Source organism: Sminthopsis crassicaudata, chromosome 1, assembly GCF_048593235.1.
Source record: "Sminthopsis crassicaudata isolate SCR6 chromosome 1, ASM4859323v1, whole genome shotgun sequence".
Classification (NCBI taxonomy): domain Eukaryota; kingdom Metazoa; phylum Chordata; class Mammalia; order Dasyuromorphia; family Dasyuridae; genus Sminthopsis; species Sminthopsis crassicaudata.
In genome coordinates this window covers 251,829,553-251,850,363 of record NC_133617.1, presented here as the reverse complement: position 1 = coordinate 251,850,363, position 20,811 = coordinate 251,829,553, and the positions used below count along the sequence as shown (strand labels likewise).

Below are 20,811 nucleotides of genomic sequence, written 5' to 3'. Positions count from 1 at the left end.
CGAGCGTCCCGCGCCCGGCGCCCAGCGCGTGCCGGCCCCGGCTGCCAGCCCAGCCCAGGAGCCCCCAGCAGCTCCAGCGGCCCCAGGTGCGGGATCCGGTCCTTCAGGCGCGCGCAGCCCGGGGCTCGGCCCTTCCCCGCAGGTGCCCGCCCGGCTCCATGAGCACCGCGCTTTACAGCCTCGACAGCCCGGCATGCTACAGGAACTGGTCCATGGAGCCGGCCAACTTCTATGAGACGAATAAAGGTGGCGGCGGCGGCGGCCCCGGGGGGCTGGGAGCCTCCTGCAAGCCGGGCCGGGGCCCCCTGAGCGGCTGCGAGGAGCACAGCGGCGGCGGCGGCGGCGGCGGCGGCGGAGGAGGAGGAGGAGGAGGAGCGGGAGGCGGCGGCGGCGGGGGGCGGCGCTAACCTGGCGGAGCTGAGCGCGGCCGCCCCGGCCATGTACGACGACGAGAGCGCCATCGACTTCAGCTCTTACATCGACTCCATGTCCTCCGTGCCCAACCTGGAGCTGTGCCACGACGAGCTCTTCGCCGACCTCTTCAACAGCAACCATAAGCCGGAGCGCGCGGGCGGCGGGGGCGGCGGGGGCGCGGCCAGCCACGCCAGCGCCGGGGACTACGAGTACCTGCCCGGGCACCCCGCGCACTCCCACCCCCCGGCGCACAAGGACTTCGCCAGCGCCATGGCCAGCCTCCTGGGCGCGGGCACCAGCGCGTCCCCGCCGGGGGCCCTGAAGCAGGAGCCCGACTGGAGTGACAGCGACATGTCGTCTTCCCTGCTGCCCTCGCAGATCGCCACCTGCGCGCAGACCATTATGAACCTGTCGGCGGCCGGCCAGCCCACCCCGCCCACCTCCCCGGAGCCGTCGGGCTGCAGCTCCAGCTCCAGCTGCTCCAGCGGCCGCTCCCCTGCGGCGCCAGCGCCGCCGCCGCCACATCTGGGCAAGGAGAAGAGCGGCGGCGTGAGCGGCGGCAAGAAGTCTCTGGACCGTTTCAGCCCCGAGTACCGGCAGCGGCGGGAGCGCAACAACATCGCGGTGCGCAAGAGCCGGGACAAGGCCAAGAAGCGCAACCAGGAGATGCAGCAGAAGCTGGTGGAGCTCTCCTCGGAGAACGAGAAGCTGCACAAGAAGATCGAGCAGCTGACCAGGGACTTGTCGAGCCTGAGACAGTTTTTCAAACAGTTGCCCAGCTCTTCCTTTCTCCCGGCCGGCACCGCCTCCTCGGGCATTGACTGTCGGTAACTGGGACCGAATGGGGGTGTCGGGAGCTGCCGAGGGCGACCGGGAACTGGGCCGGGGCGGGGGGAGGGCGGCGCGGGCGAGAGGAACGGGTGGGCAGAGGGACAGAGACAATTAGTCAAACTATCAATACCTCAGAGACTCCAAAGATCACCTTGTAGCAGAAAGTACCCTACGTGTTTTCACAGCCTGTTCTGTGGCATGCGGCAAGAAACGTGAAATCGTCGGTGGTTTTGTTGCTTTCGGACGCGGTAGCCGGATGGAGCTACGTTCTGGATTAACACACACAACCAAACTGCAAGAGAAGCTATAAAATGTTTTCCTTAAATTATTTTTGTAATGGTAGCTTTCGTTTTGTTGTTTTTTTTTTTTTCTACATCTTACTCCTGTTGATGCAGCTATGGTACATTTGTAAAAAAAAAATGATTTTAAAAAACCAACCTTTGTATTGTAGATAAGAGGAAAAAAAAAACCTGAGCATGCTCAACTTTTTATATTAATTTTTACAGTATTTCTAAGAATAAAAAAAAAGCATTTTAAATCACTTCTGCTTCTTGTATTCATAGTGAAATGGTCAGAAAAGCTCGTAGAGGAGGCCACAGGTGGATCCACCTTTTGGCAGCGCAGGGAGAGGCCGGAACGTACGGCTGAGAAACTTGCTTGCACCGACAGGCAGGTAGCTCATGTGACTCCGCGGTGTAAAAGTTCATTCCCTTGTGGCTTGTGAGTGAGTCAACACCAGGAAGGCTCAGCAACTCCGACCTCCTCGCCCGGGCGGGGGAAATAAGCTTATTTGTTAGCCAGAAGGGGAATCCATCATTGGTATTTCGACCCCCAAAAATCTACCCATTAGCACTTTTTAGGAATACTGGAAAACTTCCTTTTAATTACATGCCGAAAATAAGCCATGTGCCACGTAAATTTATATTCAAATGTAACTACCATCGAATATTTGTTTTTAACATGTCTGGGAAAATATTTTGCGGGCTGGGAATCCATGAACTACCTTAATCTTGTGGATATTTCTCCCCCCCAAAAAGGTTTCTTAATCTATTCAAATTAATCCACCTTTCCCCTTTTTTAAAAGCTCATCTCTCCTAAGCTTCGGGGAAGGGTTATTAGCAATAAAGTAAACATAGTTTTAATATTAACAAAAAAATCGGTCAGAGGAAGAGTTAGGATCTAATTAGATGGCCTTATAATTAATTCCTTCCAATGCAGGTAGGAAGAAGGGGGCGATGGGCTAAAATAACTTTTGAATTATTGGTGGATTTTTTCTGCCCAGCCTTGTTTACGTTGCTCCTGGGTTTTCTAAAAGAATTGTAAATTAACTTTAAAAGTGTAAATATGTTGTAATAACCCTTCAAGTGATTAAACATATTCTAATGTCTAGTTTGCTCTAGCAGAAAACCTGACTACATTTAGGCATTTTTAAGCCTTGGGAAGAGTCAGCTACTTCCTTTGGACCAAAAAAAAAAAAAAAAAAAAAAAGTGAAAGGTTTAAGGCAGAAGGAAGAAGCAGTAATTCTCCTTTTCCTGGCCTAACATACCTCAAACCCGAAAACAACAATTTGGGTCTGTTACATTGACTTTTTCTAATATAAATATATAAATATTCAAAAATTAGTCACACTGGTAAAGCAAGCAATATTTTTAAAATCTTTTTAGGGTGCAAAGAATTAGTTCAGGGCCTCACATTCAATTTAAATCACTGCCAACAAAAGGAGAGTAAGTTAATCATTCTTATCTTGGATTTGGGTAAAAGGGATTCTCAGTTGTGGGGAAGACTTAGAATATTGCCTACAGGTATTTAAAATCTACCTAATCTTTGTTCTGGGTCCATATTTCACAGTATGATTAGGCTGTAAAACTTCTTATCTAACACTTCCATTACAATACAGTAGATCTATGATTGCATACTAGTTAACTATCTACACTTTATGAGAAACAACTTCACCTTTGCCATAGTTTTTCCGCATTTTTCTAAAAATAACAAAGTTCCTGAACTTTGGATATTTATTGTAGAAGTATAGGCTCCTTCAGGAGAATGTTAAATCAAGCATGGGGGGTGGGGGGAGGGAAGGTAAGGGATCCTGAGAATCACAGTAAAAGGTGTTCAATTTTTAATTTTCCTCATAAGTTTAGAACATTTATCAAACTTCATTTAGAAATTTTCAGCTTTTAGACTGTAAACACTCCAATAATATATTGCTATAATTGCAAATGATGGTGATGATACAATTAATGACTACAGAAAAAAAGTGTATTTTAATAATAGTCCAGTTTTCCAATGTGTTCCCAGAGAAATTGAAAATAAGTGGCATTTCAAGATCCTTTTTGTTATTAATATGAAGCCTCTTGGTCCTTAGTTAACAGTAACTTTAAAACAACTTTGTAACAACTTTGCAAAGTTCCTTGACACTATGGCAACAGCCAGTTATCATCTCAGTTTCTTCCTGCTTGCAGAAATTCAATTTCTTCCAATCCGATGCAGCTCGTTGGGTGGTTGGTTATGGTCTGGATGAAACAATTTAGTGGCCCCACCTTCTTTCCTAGCACACTCTTCACTTCATAAACCTGTAGTGATAAAGTAATAATAGGATTAGGCCAGCATATTTTATCATCCCAAGCATAGAGTTCTAAATTCCTCGGCTTAGTAACCGAACTTCTTCCATTCAAATGGAAGGAAAAAAAATCCATAAGTTACAATGGAATGATTTATGGTAAATGAAGGAACTGTTCTGGTAACTGGAAAAGAGACTGCACATTTATATAGCATCTACTATGTGCCAGACTCTATGATAAGTGCTTTAAAAATATTACTTAAATTGGTCCTTGAAATAATCCTACAAAGGAGGTGCAGGAACCTTACAGTTGAGGAAACTCTAGCAAACAGTGTCATTTACCTAGGTCACAAACTGTCTGAGGGTCACATTTGAACTTATGAATTCCTGATTCTAGATCTTTTTTTCTAACTGAATTACATCCTTATTTTAAAAAAGAAGAAAGAAAGGAAGAGAGAGAAAGAAAGAGGAAAGGAAGGAAGGAGGGAAGGAGGGAGGGAGGGAAGAAAGGAAGGAAAAGAAGGAAGACACCCAAATTCTCATCTTACCGATTGTCCTTAGATGAGGAATCATAGAAAATAACATAATAAAGAATAGGAAAAGCTCGGTAGGCATGTAATCCATTCTTCTGATAGTACTGAAACCCATTTTGTTAGAAAATGGTTGAATAAATGTATAACAGTATATTTGAATAAATATATTGACAATTTGTTTTCTCCTTTCTTTAGGAAACTTCCCTAAATCTACCAGTACTTGTTTTCCAAATGTTTCCAGAGGAAATGCCTCAGTTTCCCCTAACCTAGATATTTCTTCTGTCCAACCTGCCTAGACTAAGCTACCATTTTCCTAACTCTAAGCTCTTTTGTTTGCTGAATGCTTGTGGTTATTGGTTAATCCTCTTTGCAATTATCATTCTTTACTATCCTATGCATTTCCAGAAGAAAAAAAACACTTTCTCCAGAGAAAGGTGCCTGCCTTCAGGAGGTTTTTTATTAGGGTAGTAAAAACAAGACATTTTCCCCTAGGGCTAAAAACGGTCTAGAAGTATAAGTCGAGGATAATGGTAAGACCCTAAACTTTTAGAAACTGGGGTTTTGGAAAGCAGCAACTATGTGTCTTGGAGTCACCTTTAGAGACAGTACCAGGGCTTACAGTGAAGTTAGGAATACCTGAGTTCAAATCCAGCCTTACCTGCTTCCTGACTGTGTGATGCTGGGCAAATCACTTAACCTTAACCTCAGCTTTCTCATCTCTAAAATGGGGACTTTAGTATCACCTATTTCCCAAAGCTGTGAGGATCAAATGACTTAATACATGTAAAGTACTTTACATGGTATGTGGCACATAGTAGGTGCTATATGAATGTGACCTATTAAAGTTCATCTCCGCATTTGATCCTGTTATTGATATGGGAGAACCTGAGTCAGGGAGTCCTTTAGTTGCAATAATGATTGCAGTTTGGCTGAGGACAACATGAATCCAGGCTGTCTGATCTCTGCACAAAACAGACCTCTGTTGGAGGCAAGCCACTGAAGCCCCACATACGGATGTTGGTCAATAAAGTACAATCACCTTCACAGTCCCCAACTCCCCAAAGTCCTCAGGAGGGGAAGCAGGAATAAAAATGCAGACTTGGTCAGGAAGGGTCACGGCAGTAATGTCATAGATAGTTCAAGAAAGTCTTCTAGGTGGAAATAAGGATAATAAAGGAAATGATATACCTAACTTGATTAGATTTAGGGTCTCAGAGAGAAGACTGTAGAAACTGAGTGTGGTTCAGAACATAGCATTTTCACTTTTTTTGTATGTTGTTTGTACGTATTTTTTTTTCCTGGTTTGATTTGATTTTTCTTATGCAGCAGAATAATTGTATAAATATGTATCCATAAAAAAAGATTTAGGGTCTAATCCTTTTATTTTACAGATGAGAACACTGAGAACTACAGAGATAAAGCTATACATCCTAGATCATAGAGGTAAGAACAGCCAGGATTCCCAACTTCATTTTAATTCTATTTGGCTTGATTTTAATTACTATTATTTTTTTGCTCATGGCCTCTGAGTTCATCTTTGGTGCAATATATGATATCTGCTGAGTTTTTGTTGCTTTATCTCTTCTTGTTGTTTATACAGCTTTAAATAACTTAGTGGAAAAGAAATGAGATTTGCTAATAAAGAGTACTTACTACTCAACTACTTAAAGCAAATAACTGTCCCTTCCTTTGTGGCAAGTATTTATTAGGACCATCTCAAGCTTCTTGCTGTTGTGAGCTGGGCTTTCTAAAGTAAATAATTTAATAAATTATTATTGGAAAACCTTTATTTAGGTTGAACATGATTTTGTAATCAGGTGATTAGGATTAAAAGTATTGATTTGCCACATATAAACCCTAAATTTAAACATTTCCTGTATATGATAATTTATAATATGTGGATGCCTAATAAAAGTGCTATCTTGTATATGACTTCTTGTTACCAGTGTAAAGGAGGTCATGTTATAATGAGGAATCAAACAGATTTAGGAACCTGGGTCAACATCACTCTAATATAAACTCACTAAGTTATGTTTGGTTTTTTATCTGTAAAACAAGGCAATACTATCTGTCCCTTCTAATAGAAGACATAAAGTACTTTGGCCTTCCTAGGGAAAAATGAAGATAAAAGTGTCAATAAACTCCATTAAAGAGACACAACGCTGGGCCATTGGATTTTTATTTCTAAAGGTAGGCAAATACTTAATTTAACTCACAATTGCCTTTATTCAATTGAATTCAGTAGACAGAACAGAAAATTGTTTATGTTCCTCTTTTCTTCCCCTGTTTAAAAATCTTCAATTGCTCCTTTTTTATCTGCAGGGTAAAATTAAATTTTTCTGTTTGGCATTTAAAGCTCTTCATGATCTTAGCTCCAGCCTAACTTATCAGGTTTAATATGCATTACTCCCCTTTATACTTAATAGTCAAACCAAAATGGCCTTCTTGTAGTTCCTCATAGACAACAATCTATCCCAGTCTCTATGTAGTCGCATAGGCTGTCCTATGCTTGGAATACACTTATCTCTAACTCTCAGAATTCCCTCCCTTCTTTAAATCTCAGACTCAGTGCTACCTCTTCTATGAGACCTTTTCTGATTCCCTCCCCTATCTTCTTATGCTAATTTTTCTTGGGAAATCATTTATCTATTTCATATTTAACTAAGTAAACACCTTCTGTTTTTCTCATAAAATACAAGCTCTTTCAGGGCAAGAACTATCTCACTTTTGTCCTTCTAGTTCCAGGACTTTCTTATATAGTAAGCCCAAATTAAATATTTGCTGGATTGAATTTATTAAATTATTACAATTGTGAAAAGCTTTGTGCTGGGCAATGAGAGTGATACCAAATTTTAAAATGATAGGGTGCCTGTCTTTGTGAAGGAGCTGATAAAACAATGGACTCTAGACTCTGAGCCTGGAGTCAGGACCTGAGTTCAAATCCAGCCTGAGACACTTATTGCACTTAAACGCAATGTGATCATAGGCAAGTCATTTGGGCTTTGTTTGCCTCAGTTTAAAAGTACAGATAATAACAGCACCAGTTCTTCTGAAGATTCTATGAGATAATATTTGTAAAAAGTGCCTGTCACATAATAGGCACTATAGAATATTTATTTCCTTCTACTCTCCTTTCCTTAGTATATAGAAATAACAGATCTAACACATAAGTTGGAGAGAGGAAAATAAAGTGCTATGTGAGGCTCATAGGTAAAAAAAAAAATCAAGGAAGGCTCCGTGAAGCAGGTGTCATATGATTGGACATGCTAGGCCCAGGTCACTTCTTTTTTTATTTTAATTTTTTTTATTTTTATTGTTTTTATTTACCAGATATATGCATGGGTAATTTTACAACATTGACAATTGCCAAACCTTTTTCCCCTTCCCCCCTCCCTTCATAGTCCCCCCCCCCCATGGCAGGTTGACCAATACATGTTAAATATGTTAAGAGTATAAATTAAATACAATATATGTATACATGACCAAACAGTTGTTTTGCTGTACAAAAAGAATCGGACTTGAAATAGTATACAATTAGCCTGTGAAGGAAATCCAAAATGCAGGCGGACAAAAATAGAGGGATTGGGAATTCTATGTAGTGGTTCTTAGTTATATCCCAGAGTTCTTTCACTGGGTATAGCTGGTTCACTTCATTACTGCTCTATTGGAACTGATTTGGTTCACCTCACTATTGGAAATGGCCACATCCATCAGAATTGATCATCACATAATATTGTTGTTGAAGTATACAACGATTTACAGGACCAGGTCACTTCTTGAGGAACATTACTCTGGTCACATTATAAAAGCAGGGGTGGGAAAGGTCTGGTAGGCCATAAAAGCCCCTCAAAATCATTTACTAAGGCAACTGCAGAGATGATGAACTGAAAGCTAAGTACAACAACCTCTTACTCCCTGCTTGAGTTCTAGAAGTTGATAATTTTGTATGGCTCATAATGTTATAAAGTCCTTCTAACAAATATGCATAGCCAAGCAAAATTAATTCCTGCACTGTCCCTGCTGAAAAATACTTCTTTCTTGCATAAATTTAGTAAAATTTAGTAGTAGTGAAGGCTTATACCTGAAGGGTGACAGCAATGGGAATTTTGCCTGTCATTCATCATTCCCATCCCTCTGCAAATCCATCTTCAACATACCTTTCTGGCTTTATCTGTCACTTGCTTCTATATGAATCCCCTGCCAGACTGGTCTACTCATAACATCCCGAACAAAGCTGGGCACTGAACAAAGAGGGGGGGCCCTGAACTAAACTCTCCCTCCAAACAGTCAGTTTGTCTCTGTTGTGCTCTCGATATTGCTCCTTCCTGAAATTCTCTCTATGCTCCTCTACTTCTAATGCAATACTCTTTATCATTATCTTACACCCTTTTTGAAGCCATTTTTGAGTATGTGATCTCTTATGGCCCTTATTTGTCTAGATTATCTTCTAAAGTTTCATCTTTTCAAGCATCTTTTTTTCATCTTTTCATGGGGTCTTGCCTCTCCACATAGTCTATAAATTTTATAAGGCATATTTTCCCCCCTCCAACTGGGGTCCTTAGCTTTTTCTGAGTCATGAGTCCCTTGTCAGTCTGGCAAAATTCAGAATTTAAAAAAAAATTTGAATGCTTTTTAAATGTATAAAATAAAATACCATGGAATTATAAAAGAAACTAATTCTATTGAAATACTGTCTTCAAAATATTTCTTAAAACTCAGAATGAGAATTTTTGCCTCACAATCATTAGTAAAATGCCTCAAACATAGTATGTGATTAATAAGAATGATGACTTAATTTTTATTGCTGCGTTTGTCACAGCTAGGGACCCTACGAAAGCTGGGGCAATCTGGAGGCAGAGATGAAGAGCCAAATGTTCTAGGCACTAAGGAAAGCCAAAGAAGATGCCCAGAGATGAAAAATGGAATATTGAGGAACAGCAAGGAGACCATTGTCAATACATTGAAGAGTACATGGTGTGTGCATGTGTGTGGGGAAGTTATAAAGGGCTTTGAATGTCAGAAGTTTTTTTTTTATTTGATTCTGGCGGTGGTAGGGAACTATGGTCCTCAATAATTATGGCAGCTGCCATCACTCCCAGGAGTTTATATAATGTTCAAGGGCTGGAGAGGACTTTAGAAATAGGAAGAACTTTAGAGGCTGGAAGGGACCTTAGGGATTAGAAGAACCTTACAAGCTGGAGGGGACTTTAGAGGTCATTCCTATTTTACAATAAAGAAACTGAGATCAAGATAAGTGAAGCATTCCTGGCCTAGGTCACAGAAGTAGAAAGTGGTAGTAGAACTTCACACCTGTCAGATTGGCTAAGATGACAGGAAAAGGTAATGATGAATGTTGGAGGGGATGCGGACAAATTGAGACACTGAGGCATCGTTGGCAGAATTGTGAACGGATCTAACCATTCTGGAGAGCAATTTGGAACTATGCTCAAAAAGGTATCACACTGGGCATACCCTTTGACCTAACAGTGTTTCTATTGGCTTGTCTCCCAAAGAGATCTTAAAGAAGGGAAAGGGACCCTTATATGCAAAAATGTTTGTGGCAGCCCTTATGTAATGGCTAGGAACTGAAAACTGAATGGATACTCGTAAGTTAGAGAATGGCTGAACAAGTTATGGTATATGAATATTATGGAATATTATTGTTCTGTAAGAAACGACCAACAGGATGCTTTCAGAAAGGCCTGGACATGAACTACATGAACTGATGCTGAGTGAAATGAGTAGGATCAGGAGATCATTGTACATGACAAGAAGAAGATTATGTGATGATCAACTATGATGGAGAGGGCTCTTTACAACAATGAGGTGATTCAGGCCAATTCCAATAGATTTGTGATGGAGAAAATTATCTGCCTCCAGAGAAGGTACTGTGGAAACTGAGTGTAGATCACAACATAGCATTTTCACCTTTTTTATTGATATTCTCTGCCTGCTTTTTTTTTTTCTTTCATTTTTTTCCCCTTTTGATCTGACTTCTTGTGCAGCATAATTATGAAATATGTTCAGAAGAACTGCACCAATATATATTGGATTTGTCTAGAGGAGGGGGAAAAGGAGGGAGAAAAATTTGGAACATAAGGTTTTGCAAGGGTGAATATTGAAAACTATCTGCATATATTTTGAAAAATAAAAAGCTATGATTATTAAACAAAAAAGAAAAGAGAAGAAAGTGGTAGCGGGGTGATTTGAATCCAGGGAGTCCAATTGCCTCTGGACCCTTTTACTACATTGTCTAACATCACAACAGACATCTATCCTTTCAGGAAGCATTGAAGGCCCAAGATGGTAACATATGAACCACCAAAATTGTAACCCAATTCTCAAAAGGCCTCCCAGTTATAAACACCCCTCACTTCCATCCTTCCTATGCTTTCTCAGCTGCAAGAGTGGCCTCTCCAAGGTCATGGTCTTAATCAGAAGAGAGCCCTTGAACTTTAGAGCCCTATTTTTAATACCACTTTGAAACAGACTTTGGAATGCCCCATCTCCTTTTGGCCACAGGTGAACTCTGGAAGGAGAGGTCAGCTTTGGTTTGGCAGGGTAGAGTTACAAGAATGTAAAAACATTTGACCACTGACTGTTACCTGGCTGGACACTAGTTTAATTTACCACTTTGGCAGGCAACTCATTTAATGGTTCTAGCCTCTCCATTGGAAACAGCATGATTAAGGGGAAGAACACTGGGTTTGGAAGCAGCTGAGATGAGGTAGCTAGGAGACCCAGAGCAGAGGTGTTAACCATGCACCTATGGGCATGGCCCACAACATTCTTGATGCATCTGGACCTGCTTAGAATGCAACTGGGAAATATTTAATAAAATAATAAATAAAAATTCGACATAGATAATGTTAACTTGTAGTTTTCTGAGTCATCATGTGAGATACAAAAGCTTAGCAAATAAAGTGCTGGACCTGGAATCAGGAAAACCTGAGTTCAAATCTACACTCAGGCATTAGTAGCTATGTGACCCTGGCAAATCAATTAAGCTTTGTCTTGTCTTAAAACACTAGAGAAGGAAATGGCAAACCACTCCAGTATCTTTGCCAAGAAAACCCCATGGACATTTACTAAACTAACCATGGGACCATGGGCAAATTAACCTGTTAGCCTTATATTCCTCACCTATAAAATGAAGATAATAATAGTACCCAGATCATAGATGTGCTATGAGGGAAAAATGAGATGATATTGTAAAGTATTTTGTAAGCTTTAAAAGCTCTGAATTTATGTTAGCTATTTTTGTCACTGAAGAACTGGGCCCTGAGGCCTTAGGTTACAGTCAGCTGTAGGCCATCTGATGAATGGGGATATGAATCTTTGCTCTAAAAGGATAGGCTTTGCTACAATAATAATAATAGCTACCATTTATCTAGCCCTTGCTATGTGCCAGACACTATGCTAAGTCCTTTACAATTATCATCTCATTTGCTCACCACAACCCTGGAATGGAGGAGGTCTTATTATTCCCTATTTTTATAGATGAGAAAACTGAGACAAACAGAGGTGAAGTATCTTATCCAGGGTCACATTTGAACTCAGATCTTCAGGTACAGCATTCTATCCACTGGGTCACCAGCTGCTTTATAAAATAGGTGTGGTTTTGAAAAGCTACTCACCAGTCAAATAATTATAAACAATTAATTGGAAACCTAGGATGATTCCTTCTGTAAAGACAATTACAATCAGATCTTTACTTATTTGTCCATTTGTATATTCATATAGATTTCCACAAAACAGGGCAAACCTGAACTCACCTCAGAGGATAGTTGTAAGAATAAATAGGCTGAAAATAAACTTGTCAATTATTCCTCAGAGACAGATGCTTTATAAACATATAGTTGTTGACAAACATGTCTCATCTGAGGCAAGAAGAAAAATAAAACCAAGAAGGCTTTTTTGATAGTTGGAGATAGGAGAAAATAAAGGGCATTCACAAATGAAGGGCAAACAAGAATAACAACAGGCATTCTGGCTTTTATTCATTTCCAGTTTTTGAAGAAGAGCCTGAGTTCATTGATCATAGGATCAAAGTTCTAAAACCTGAAGAAACCTGATAGGTTATTTAATATGATCCCTTTAATATGTTACTGGTAAGGAACCCTAGGCCCAGGGAAATCAATTGACAAGGTAAGACACCGATGGTGAGCAAATAACATGACCTAGAAAGTCAGGAGAACCCAAATACAAGTTGAACTTCAGACACTTAATAGCTATGTGACTGAACAACTCACTTAACCTATTCTGCCTCAGTTATCTTATCTGTAAAATGGGGATAATAAGAGTACTTCTCAGTGTTGTTGTAAGCATTAAATGAGATGATAATTTTAAAATGCTTAGCATAGTTCCTGGCACATAGTTAGTGCTATGTAAGTGGTAGTTATTACTGTTTTCATTGGACATGGAAATGGCCAATCACTCTAGTATCTTTAGCCAAGAAAACTCTATGGACAGTATTGCCATGCTGTGGTTCACAGGGTCATAAAAGGCCACATATAACTGAACAACAAAATGATTTTATACAGATAATAAAGGGCAAAGCTAGGACAAATCCATTCTGCAGTCCTCTGTCAGACTTCATAGGATGGATGACATCAAACATTTGCTGTAGATTTTCTTGAGTCATGATTTTTAAAAAGGGTCTGAGTTTAAACTTTTTCTTTTTTTTGATCAAGAAGACATACAGCTTCATTTTGAAATGTCAAACTTGGTAGTTGCAGGTCTTTTATGGTGAATGGGATCTATGCTTTGTGAAATGATAAGTGGTTTCTGCTGAGGTGACAGTTTATTTCCTTTCTGATGCTGCACATGACATAATGACAGAAGGCAACCTCCCAGGTATTCTTCAGATAAACACATAACTACACATGTAGGAAGTGGAGGTTGGGTAAACATGGCCCAGCAGGTTTGTTCTTCCATTTTGCCTTGTCACTAAAAGCCAAGGGAGTAAACTTTTCACTCTTTAATACCACAGCTGAGCACTGACATGTCCAATATTTAGCCAATTCAAAGACTCTGAGTTAATGACTCAGATACAAGATAGTAAAAATCATACAACTCTACATTCATGCCTCATTAACTAAATACAAACACATACACCGAAAGGAGTGCTGTCATAGTGGTTACAGGAACTACTAATCTCTAAAAAAAATTTGGTGGATATGGTCTCTTATTTTTGCCCATAAGAGACCATATCCACCAAAATTATTATCCAGTCTCTATAACTAAAGATTGACATTATTATATTGTCCAGGGCTTTATGCTAGCAACAATTCTGAAAGTAGAAAGAAATAGACCTTAACTGCACCCTGTACACTATGGGAAGGCTCAGGAAATGTGAAGGCCCTCCTTTTTAGTAACTTCAGATTTTGTCACTAACGAATATCCAATTGTAAATGGATGTTACTGATCCTAGAATAGAATATATCATGATCTTAGGCAAGATTCCCATGTCTATGGTTGCCTTTGTGTCTGTTTCAGAAAATTTTAGGAAATCTGGGGTTAAGGAAAATTAGAAATTCAATTCAATCAATTCAAGAGGTTATTTATCAACTACTATTTGCAAGGTGCTGTCCTGGGCCTTAGAGATATAAAAATGAAAGAATCCTATAAGGTGCATTTAATCTATAGGAAAATATTTGGGAGGAATGATAGTTCCACCATTGGGAAAGAATGAAGTGGGTGGTAAAGAATTGCTGCCATTGCATCCTCCTATCCTTAGGGTCTCAGCCCAAGAAGAGGAGCTTTTATCCTCACATCTATATGATTTCTCAAGGAAATGATGATGTTTCTATCTGGTTCTATCTCCATCCAGAGGATGAGAGACTTCATTCTTTTTTTTTTTTTTTCTATCAATTAACCATTTATTGAAAATTCACTATTGATGTCAGAGGTAAAACTCAATGAGAAACTTCATTGAACCTCTTGTTTCTCACATTTTCCTACAGGAGATATATTCCTAAGAAACTAACTTGCCATTCTTAATACTGTTCTTCTTTTTAAACTACAGACAACTGATCTTGCATAGTTAATGCACCACTCTCCATCATTTTCCTCTTTTCCCTTTGTAAATGACCTCTAATTTCCTACTTAATGTCAGGTGTTCAAAATATTAAAAACAAACAAATAAACCCAAAATATGTAAACTCTAAAAACAAAAGAAAATGTTCATATTCTCTATGTTCTGGCATAGCAAAACTATTTATATTACAACATCAGAGCAGACTATATTTTATTTTCTGCATGATGCAGTCAACTGATGCTTGCTGAGTTCCCATTGCCAAATCAGCCAACACACCCAGCAACCAACAAACCATTTATCAAGCACATACTTGATATATGCATCCAGCATTAGGATGGAAAAAAGTCTCTGTGTACAAAATCTAGACTAAGCACTGTAGCCAGCACTAAGTACCCAAGGGAGTGCTCAGCAACTCCTTGTTTATGAGGATGAGGATGATTCTGCCTGTCCTGTCCTTTACCTTGTTCAAAATAATAACTCACATCTGTAAAATATTTGACAGATTACATAAAATGTAAATTTAAAACATAAAATATTGCTTCATCCTAAAGTATGATCAGTCCATGTCACTAGTTGGTAGGAACAGAATGACCATATCTAAATTGGGGATAGTGGGTCAAATGAAGTTGTAAATCTAAAAATATTGAGAAATAATTGGAAGCATCAATTTTAGAGAGAAAGGGAAGCATCAGAAAATGGCAGACAACTAAAGGCAGAGAGAGATACTGCAATGGAGTTGTCTTTGAACATCATGGGAAGACTCTCCATTGGTTGATGCATTCTAGAATTCTGGCAGCTAATTAAAAGAATGACCAGAGCCTCATTGCCCTATCATTCTAAAAACATATTATTCTGATTGTATATTAAGCCCTCATATGCTCTACTTTCCTTCAGAGCTATATATTATATTTATAAATATTCTCTCAGGGTCCTGATGAAATATGGTCACCAAGGTAGAGTGATGTTTTTAATCAATCAAGAAGCAATTATTAAGTAACTGTCTACTATGTGCCACGTATTATGCTAGGGGTATATCCTGGGGATATAAAATCAAAGTCAGTAGTTCCTACTCCCCAGAGCTTAAACTCTCTTGGGAGAGAGATAACATATACACACATAAGAACAAGTCAGAATACTACAGTGGAAACAAATTCTTATTCTGGAGCTAGAGATCCTGGGTTCAAATTCTACTTCTGTGACTACCTGTATGACTGTGAGCAAAATACTTATCTATCCTAGCTCTTTCAGCTAGGTGGCGAGATGGATAGAGTGTCAGATCTGGATTTATAACTTTAATCTTCCCATCAGCAAGTCACTACATGATGCTGTAAAGTCTAAGAAGAGTATCCCTCATAGAACAAGATTAGAGAAGTTAATGGTTCATTAGGAAGCCACTGTCTCTGAACTATAAGTGATACTACACGTGATACTTGGACAAAGTGTTGGCCCATGAGCTGAATATAGTCCACAAGTCAGCTGGAACCAGATTTAAATGTGTTTCCTTTCTGTTTAATTTTAATGTGTTGATGTGTTAATTTTAAAAAAGAAATATGTAAACAGGTATGGTTTTCTAAGTCAATATGTGGCCTCTAAGAATCATTATATATAGTTTAGTAGACCTCATTTTTATATGATTTTGACACTAGTGGCTTAGAATAATTAGTACAGTACTTCACTTATCATAGGTACCTAACCTCTAGCTGACTGACTGTAAGGATTTTGATACATTTGAAAATATAGATATCCATAAGGCTATGCAAGGGTCAATGTTGTCAAATTATGCATATGTTTTGGAAATAAAAAGCTTTATTTAAAAAAAAAAAAAATATATATATATATATATATATATATATATATATATATATATACATGTACTTAGATAGTTATCTCTTCCACATTTTGGTTTTGATACATTATGGGTCACTATAAGAAATTAAATGGTAATTTTTTGGGAGTTTTGAGAAAGCCACAGATGACATGTGAAGGCCAGAAAATGACAGAGAAAAAGTTTTAGAAACTCAGAAATGCATAAAATATACATATAGTGTTGTATAATATCAATATATTTTATCTTTTAATACCATAATAATTCAGATATCTTTCCTGGTACAAAGGGAGGGCCAAAAAAATGTATACAGATTTTCTAGATGGAGGAGTTGCCATGCTCCTAATGTTTTTGGGGTGGAAGGATTATCACAGTACTCACTGGAGTATTCTGAGTAGAGATAACAAGTTTGCAACAGTTGTTATCCAATATAGGCTCCACTGCTGTGAAATATTTTTTAAAACTGAAATTTTGAGATGTTCTGTTAGCATCACTAGAGACAGCACTTCCAGGTTAGTAAAGGACTTTGTATGTATCATTTATTTCATTGGATCCTCAAAACCACCATGGGTGAAGCAGGTACAATGTTTATTTCAGTTTTTCTGATGAAATAAGTGGGGCAGATATAGGTTAAGTGACTTGATCAAGTATAGTATAGCTAAGGAAGTATCTAAAGCAGGTGTATATAGTTTAGATTTCAAGGTTTATAAGTGTATTACTGTTGTTCAGCTTTTCAATCATGTCTGATTCTTTGTGATCCCATCTGGGGTCTTCTTGGCAAAGATACTAGAGTGGTTTGCCATTTTCTTCTGCAGCTCATTCTCCCCTCCCCCGGGAAAAAGGCTGGAGTTAAGTGACTTGCCCAGGGTCACACAGCTAGTAAGTGTTAAGTGTCTGAGACCAGATTTGAACTTGGGTCCTCCTAAATTCAAGGCTGGTGCTCTATCCACTGCGCCACCTAACTGCCCCCTGCAGCTCATTTTACAGGTGAGGAAACTGAGGCAAATAGATTAAGTGATTTGCTCATGGTCATATAGCTATTATGTGTCTGAGAGTGGATTTGAATTTAAAAAGATGAGTCTTCTGACTCCAAACCCAGCACCTAGTGTTTATAGGTATACTGTTTTCCAAAGAGTACAAGGCACCATTAAAATCCTTTGTTATCTATTTCTATAAGATCATCTTGGGAACCATGGACCTTTTGTTTTGCTTGTTTCACTCCAGTTTGTTCAAGTTCTAATTCAACCTTAAGTATTTTGCATACACAAAACCTTAGGAGGGTAGGGCTTTTGCTAATATTGAAGAAGAAGACTCTCAGCTGATGTGTTTTTTAGGGCTTGCTTATGTTCCAGAGATCAAATGAGTTTACCCTGGATGCTAATCACCTGTACTTACCCCATCCTCACTGGAGGAAAACATCAGGAGTGAAGAAATACTCCTTTGCAACAGCTGTAGGAAAAGAGAAAACAGGAGTGTGTTAAAATCCCACTAACATGAGCACTCATGTTAAAAATAGTCATGTTCTGAAAATTAATATGTTAAGTCTAGGACCTCCTGTCCTATCTTTTATATCATGGCTTAGACTTCAGCAGATAACAGGATCTCTTCATGGTTTTTATTTAAGTCACATATGCTGTAGGACAGAAAATCCACACTCACTTTTCTCAATGAAGTTTCCAGGGAGTTTGAATCAATACCACCAGCAAAACCACCCCCCTCAGTTCCTGATGCAGAGTATCCCACTTCCAGGTGTAAACAAACTTCTTTCTCATTAGTCTCATTCATTCATACCTTTACTTTCACGTTACTCTGTGGTCTGGAGGGGCAGGCCAAAACCACTTCTAGGTGCATTTTGAGAAGGGGGGATGTGACAATGATGTTGCATCGACCACAGTGAAAGGATCCTCTGGCATTTAAAGATTGAGCAGTAACATTGAAAACAAAACAAAACAAACAAAAAAAAAAGGGTCAGATGTGTGAAAAATACAAATGCCTTCATATAAGCATTAATGTTTAAGTCTATCCATCTTCAACCTGGGTTGAAGGCATAACATCTGCTATGTTAAAGATTATAAAACATTACAAAAAAACCTTAGACATGTGATTTCGTGATATAGGAAACAACTAGTGCACATCTGCAACCATTCTGCAATTTATGGTCTCAGAGTTTCTTGGGGGCCACTCATAAGTTTAGTGCCAAGGCCACAAAGGCAGGTGTCAGAGGTGGGAAGCTGAGGTCCTGTACACTCTCACCATCTGCCATCTCCACTGCTCCACGCAAGGCAATCCTTCCTCGGCTTCCTAACTGATTCTCCATTACGCTTCCCTCGGCAGCTGTTCTGAACCCTCTTATCTTTTACATTATTGCTTTCTCCCACTTCTTGGCAGAAGATCCTACCTCATATTTTTTTGGAAAAAAAAGTCCTCCCTAGGTCCCTCTTCCTACCTATTCTAGATCACCAAAGCCTTTGACGTCATCCCCAATTCTCAACCCCTTTTAGCCAAAGGTTTCCCTTCTCTCCTAGCAGATCTCTACCATCATCAATCTTCTAATCCTGATCTTCAATCTCTCTACTATAATTTGCCAGATTCTTCACTTGGCCAGCCCATCCCCTCAAGCCAGTTTCTTTTCCCTCTCTTCCCTTTCACAGTCAAATTCTAAGAAAACTGTGTTCAACGCCATCACCTCTTCAGTTATCACTCAGTTTTCATACACCACATACTATGGCTTGTGACTTCAGTAATCAAATGAAACTATTCTCTTCAAAGTGATGGGTGATCACTGAATGGCCAAATCTGATGGCCTCTGCAGATTTTGATACTATCTTCCCCTCTTTGTCCAGGATACACTCATTACTCTCCTTTACAAGATCTTCACCCATATCCTTCTCTAACTTTGGTTGTACCTTTTCATTACCTCATCAATTATCATTCCATCAACTGTTTTTGTTTATTTGAGATGATTCCCAAACATCCAATCTTATCCCCTTTCTTCAGATCCATATCACCAACTGCCAAGTGGGTATTTCAAATCCGATGTCAAGTAGCATCTCACACTTAATATGCACAAAAATAACCCACTGTCTTCTCCATCCACTCTTTTTCCCAAGGAGCATTTGGGTATTTCAAATTTCAACTGGGGTACCAAAATCCTTCTGGTCATACCAGTTTTCAGCCTTGGATTTCTCACTTGTGCCTCACCTCATATTTGCAATTATTTGTCAATTCTTGTTTATTCTGTCTCCACCACAACTCTCCTATCTGTCCTTTTCTTTCCATTCACCATTACAGCACCCCTCATCTCTTAGGGAAGAGAATCAACATTTCTATAGTATAGTGCCAAGCACTGTGCTGAGTGCTTTTTTTTTTTTTAAACAAATACCTTTTTTGGTCTTCATAACAACCCTATAAAATAAGTATTATAATTACTGTTATAAACAGTCTACAATGGAAGAAACTGAAAAAAAAAAAAAAACCACAATAGTTAAGGGCCATACAGATAATGTCTCCCTCTATGGAGTAAGAATTCCTTGTAATTTCGTGTAAGTGCTTGCTGGTTGATTGTTTGATTTCTATCTACTACGACATTCTCAGCACCTTGGTGTTGGTAAACCATTGCAAGAGACTGAAGTTCTAATGTCATGGGAGAAACAGACAAGTGGAGTACAAATACAAAACCCTTCATGAAGTGCTTCATGGAAGCTTTCTGGAAAAGTCAAACTTGCCTTTACTTAGCTTGGCTCTTGGTTATACAGTAAGCTAATGAGATGTATTGATAGCTTACACTCCTTGTATTTGTTTTTGAAATGCCAAGAAAGAAATTTCTGCTTCTAAATGAAAATCACTCACCCAGTTTACTGAAAGGAGCTGTTTTATGTTTCCCCAGGGCCAAAAGGCAATGACTGTGCTCTTTTTGCATGTGTGTGTCGGTTATGTTTTTTTTTCCACAAAAAGTCCCTGCCTACTACTATTTGGCCTCCTATGTCAACTCTTTTACATCCCCCAGCTGGAAGGGTTGCTCTCAGTCCCCTACCCCCATCCCTTCTTCTGCAGCTCCCTGAGGCACTGAATACATTCTCATTTGTATAGTAGTTCTGTCCAAGGCACTTATATCTGCCCTCTCGGAGTAGACACTCCTTGAAGGCAGGACTGCATCAGTCTTTATCCTTGTATCTCTGGAACTTAGCCTACAGTAGGTGCTCAATAAATGTTGGTAATGAGGACATCCAAACAGAAGGTAAGAGCATTGAATGGGAAAAGCATTGAACTAAAACTAGGCACGAGAGCCCCAGATTAACAGTTGTTTGTGTAGTTTAGCAGACTAGGAATTTCTGTGACAAGTAGTTGTTTTGTTTTTTAAATCTGTTTATTGGACACTTCTGTAGAAAAAAGGGCTGTGGTTGCTAGTCACATGGTGTGTACGCACTCATTTACAAGCACGTTCTTAATAGCAAATACCAATGTCAGATGACTTTTGCTCAGTCTTTTTTTCCCCCCCCTAAGGGAAAAGCCTGGATTTTTTTTTTTTTCCTTCCCTAAAGGACAAATTGTACAGCCATCAGGCTTTCTCACTCGCTCATTTCTGGCCTCAATTTTCCTTTATCCTCT

General features: G+C 39.4%; 2 protein-coding genes and 1 long non-coding RNA gene across 4 annotated transcripts in view; 2 read left to right on the top strand and 1 right to left on the bottom strand.

Moving 5' to 3' along the window:
• The first annotated feature begins 426 nt into the window (after positions 1 to 426).
• On the top strand, positions 427 to 1,786 carry CEBPD (CCAAT enhancer binding protein delta). The gene has a single exon (XM_074277921.1). It carries the CDS (start codon positions 439 to 441, stop codon positions 1,243 to 1,245), a length of 807 nt encoding a protein of 268 aa, XP_074134022.1. The 5' UTR covers positions 427 to 438; the 3' UTR covers positions 1,246 to 1,786.
• Positions 1,787 to 3,433: 1,647 nt separating this feature from the next.
• The window catches only part of SPIDR (scaffold protein involved in DNA repair), a 537,804-nt gene continuing 520,426 nt past the window's right edge, over positions 3,434 to 20,811 (bottom strand). For both annotated transcript variants that reach the window (XM_074277903.1, XM_074277912.1), the window contains 3 exons: positions 17,995 to 18,109; positions 17,599 to 17,652; positions 3,434 to 3,819 (listed from right to left, as the gene is read on the bottom strand). In XM_074277903.1, the coding sequence (XP_074134004.1) occupies positions 3,688 to 3,819; positions 17,599 to 17,652; positions 17,995 to 18,109 (301 nt within the window). In that variant the 3' untranslated portion in view covers positions 3,434 to 3,687. The remainder of the gene's footprint in view (positions 3,820 to 17,598; positions 17,653 to 17,994; positions 18,110 to 20,811) is intronic.
• On the top strand, positions 4,391 to 10,298 carry LOC141548777 (uncharacterized). Its single transcript, XR_012484062.1, has 3 exons — positions 4,391 to 5,782; positions 6,452 to 6,529; positions 9,159 to 10,298. It is a non-coding gene; the product is annotated as an uncharacterized LOC141548777 (long non-coding RNA).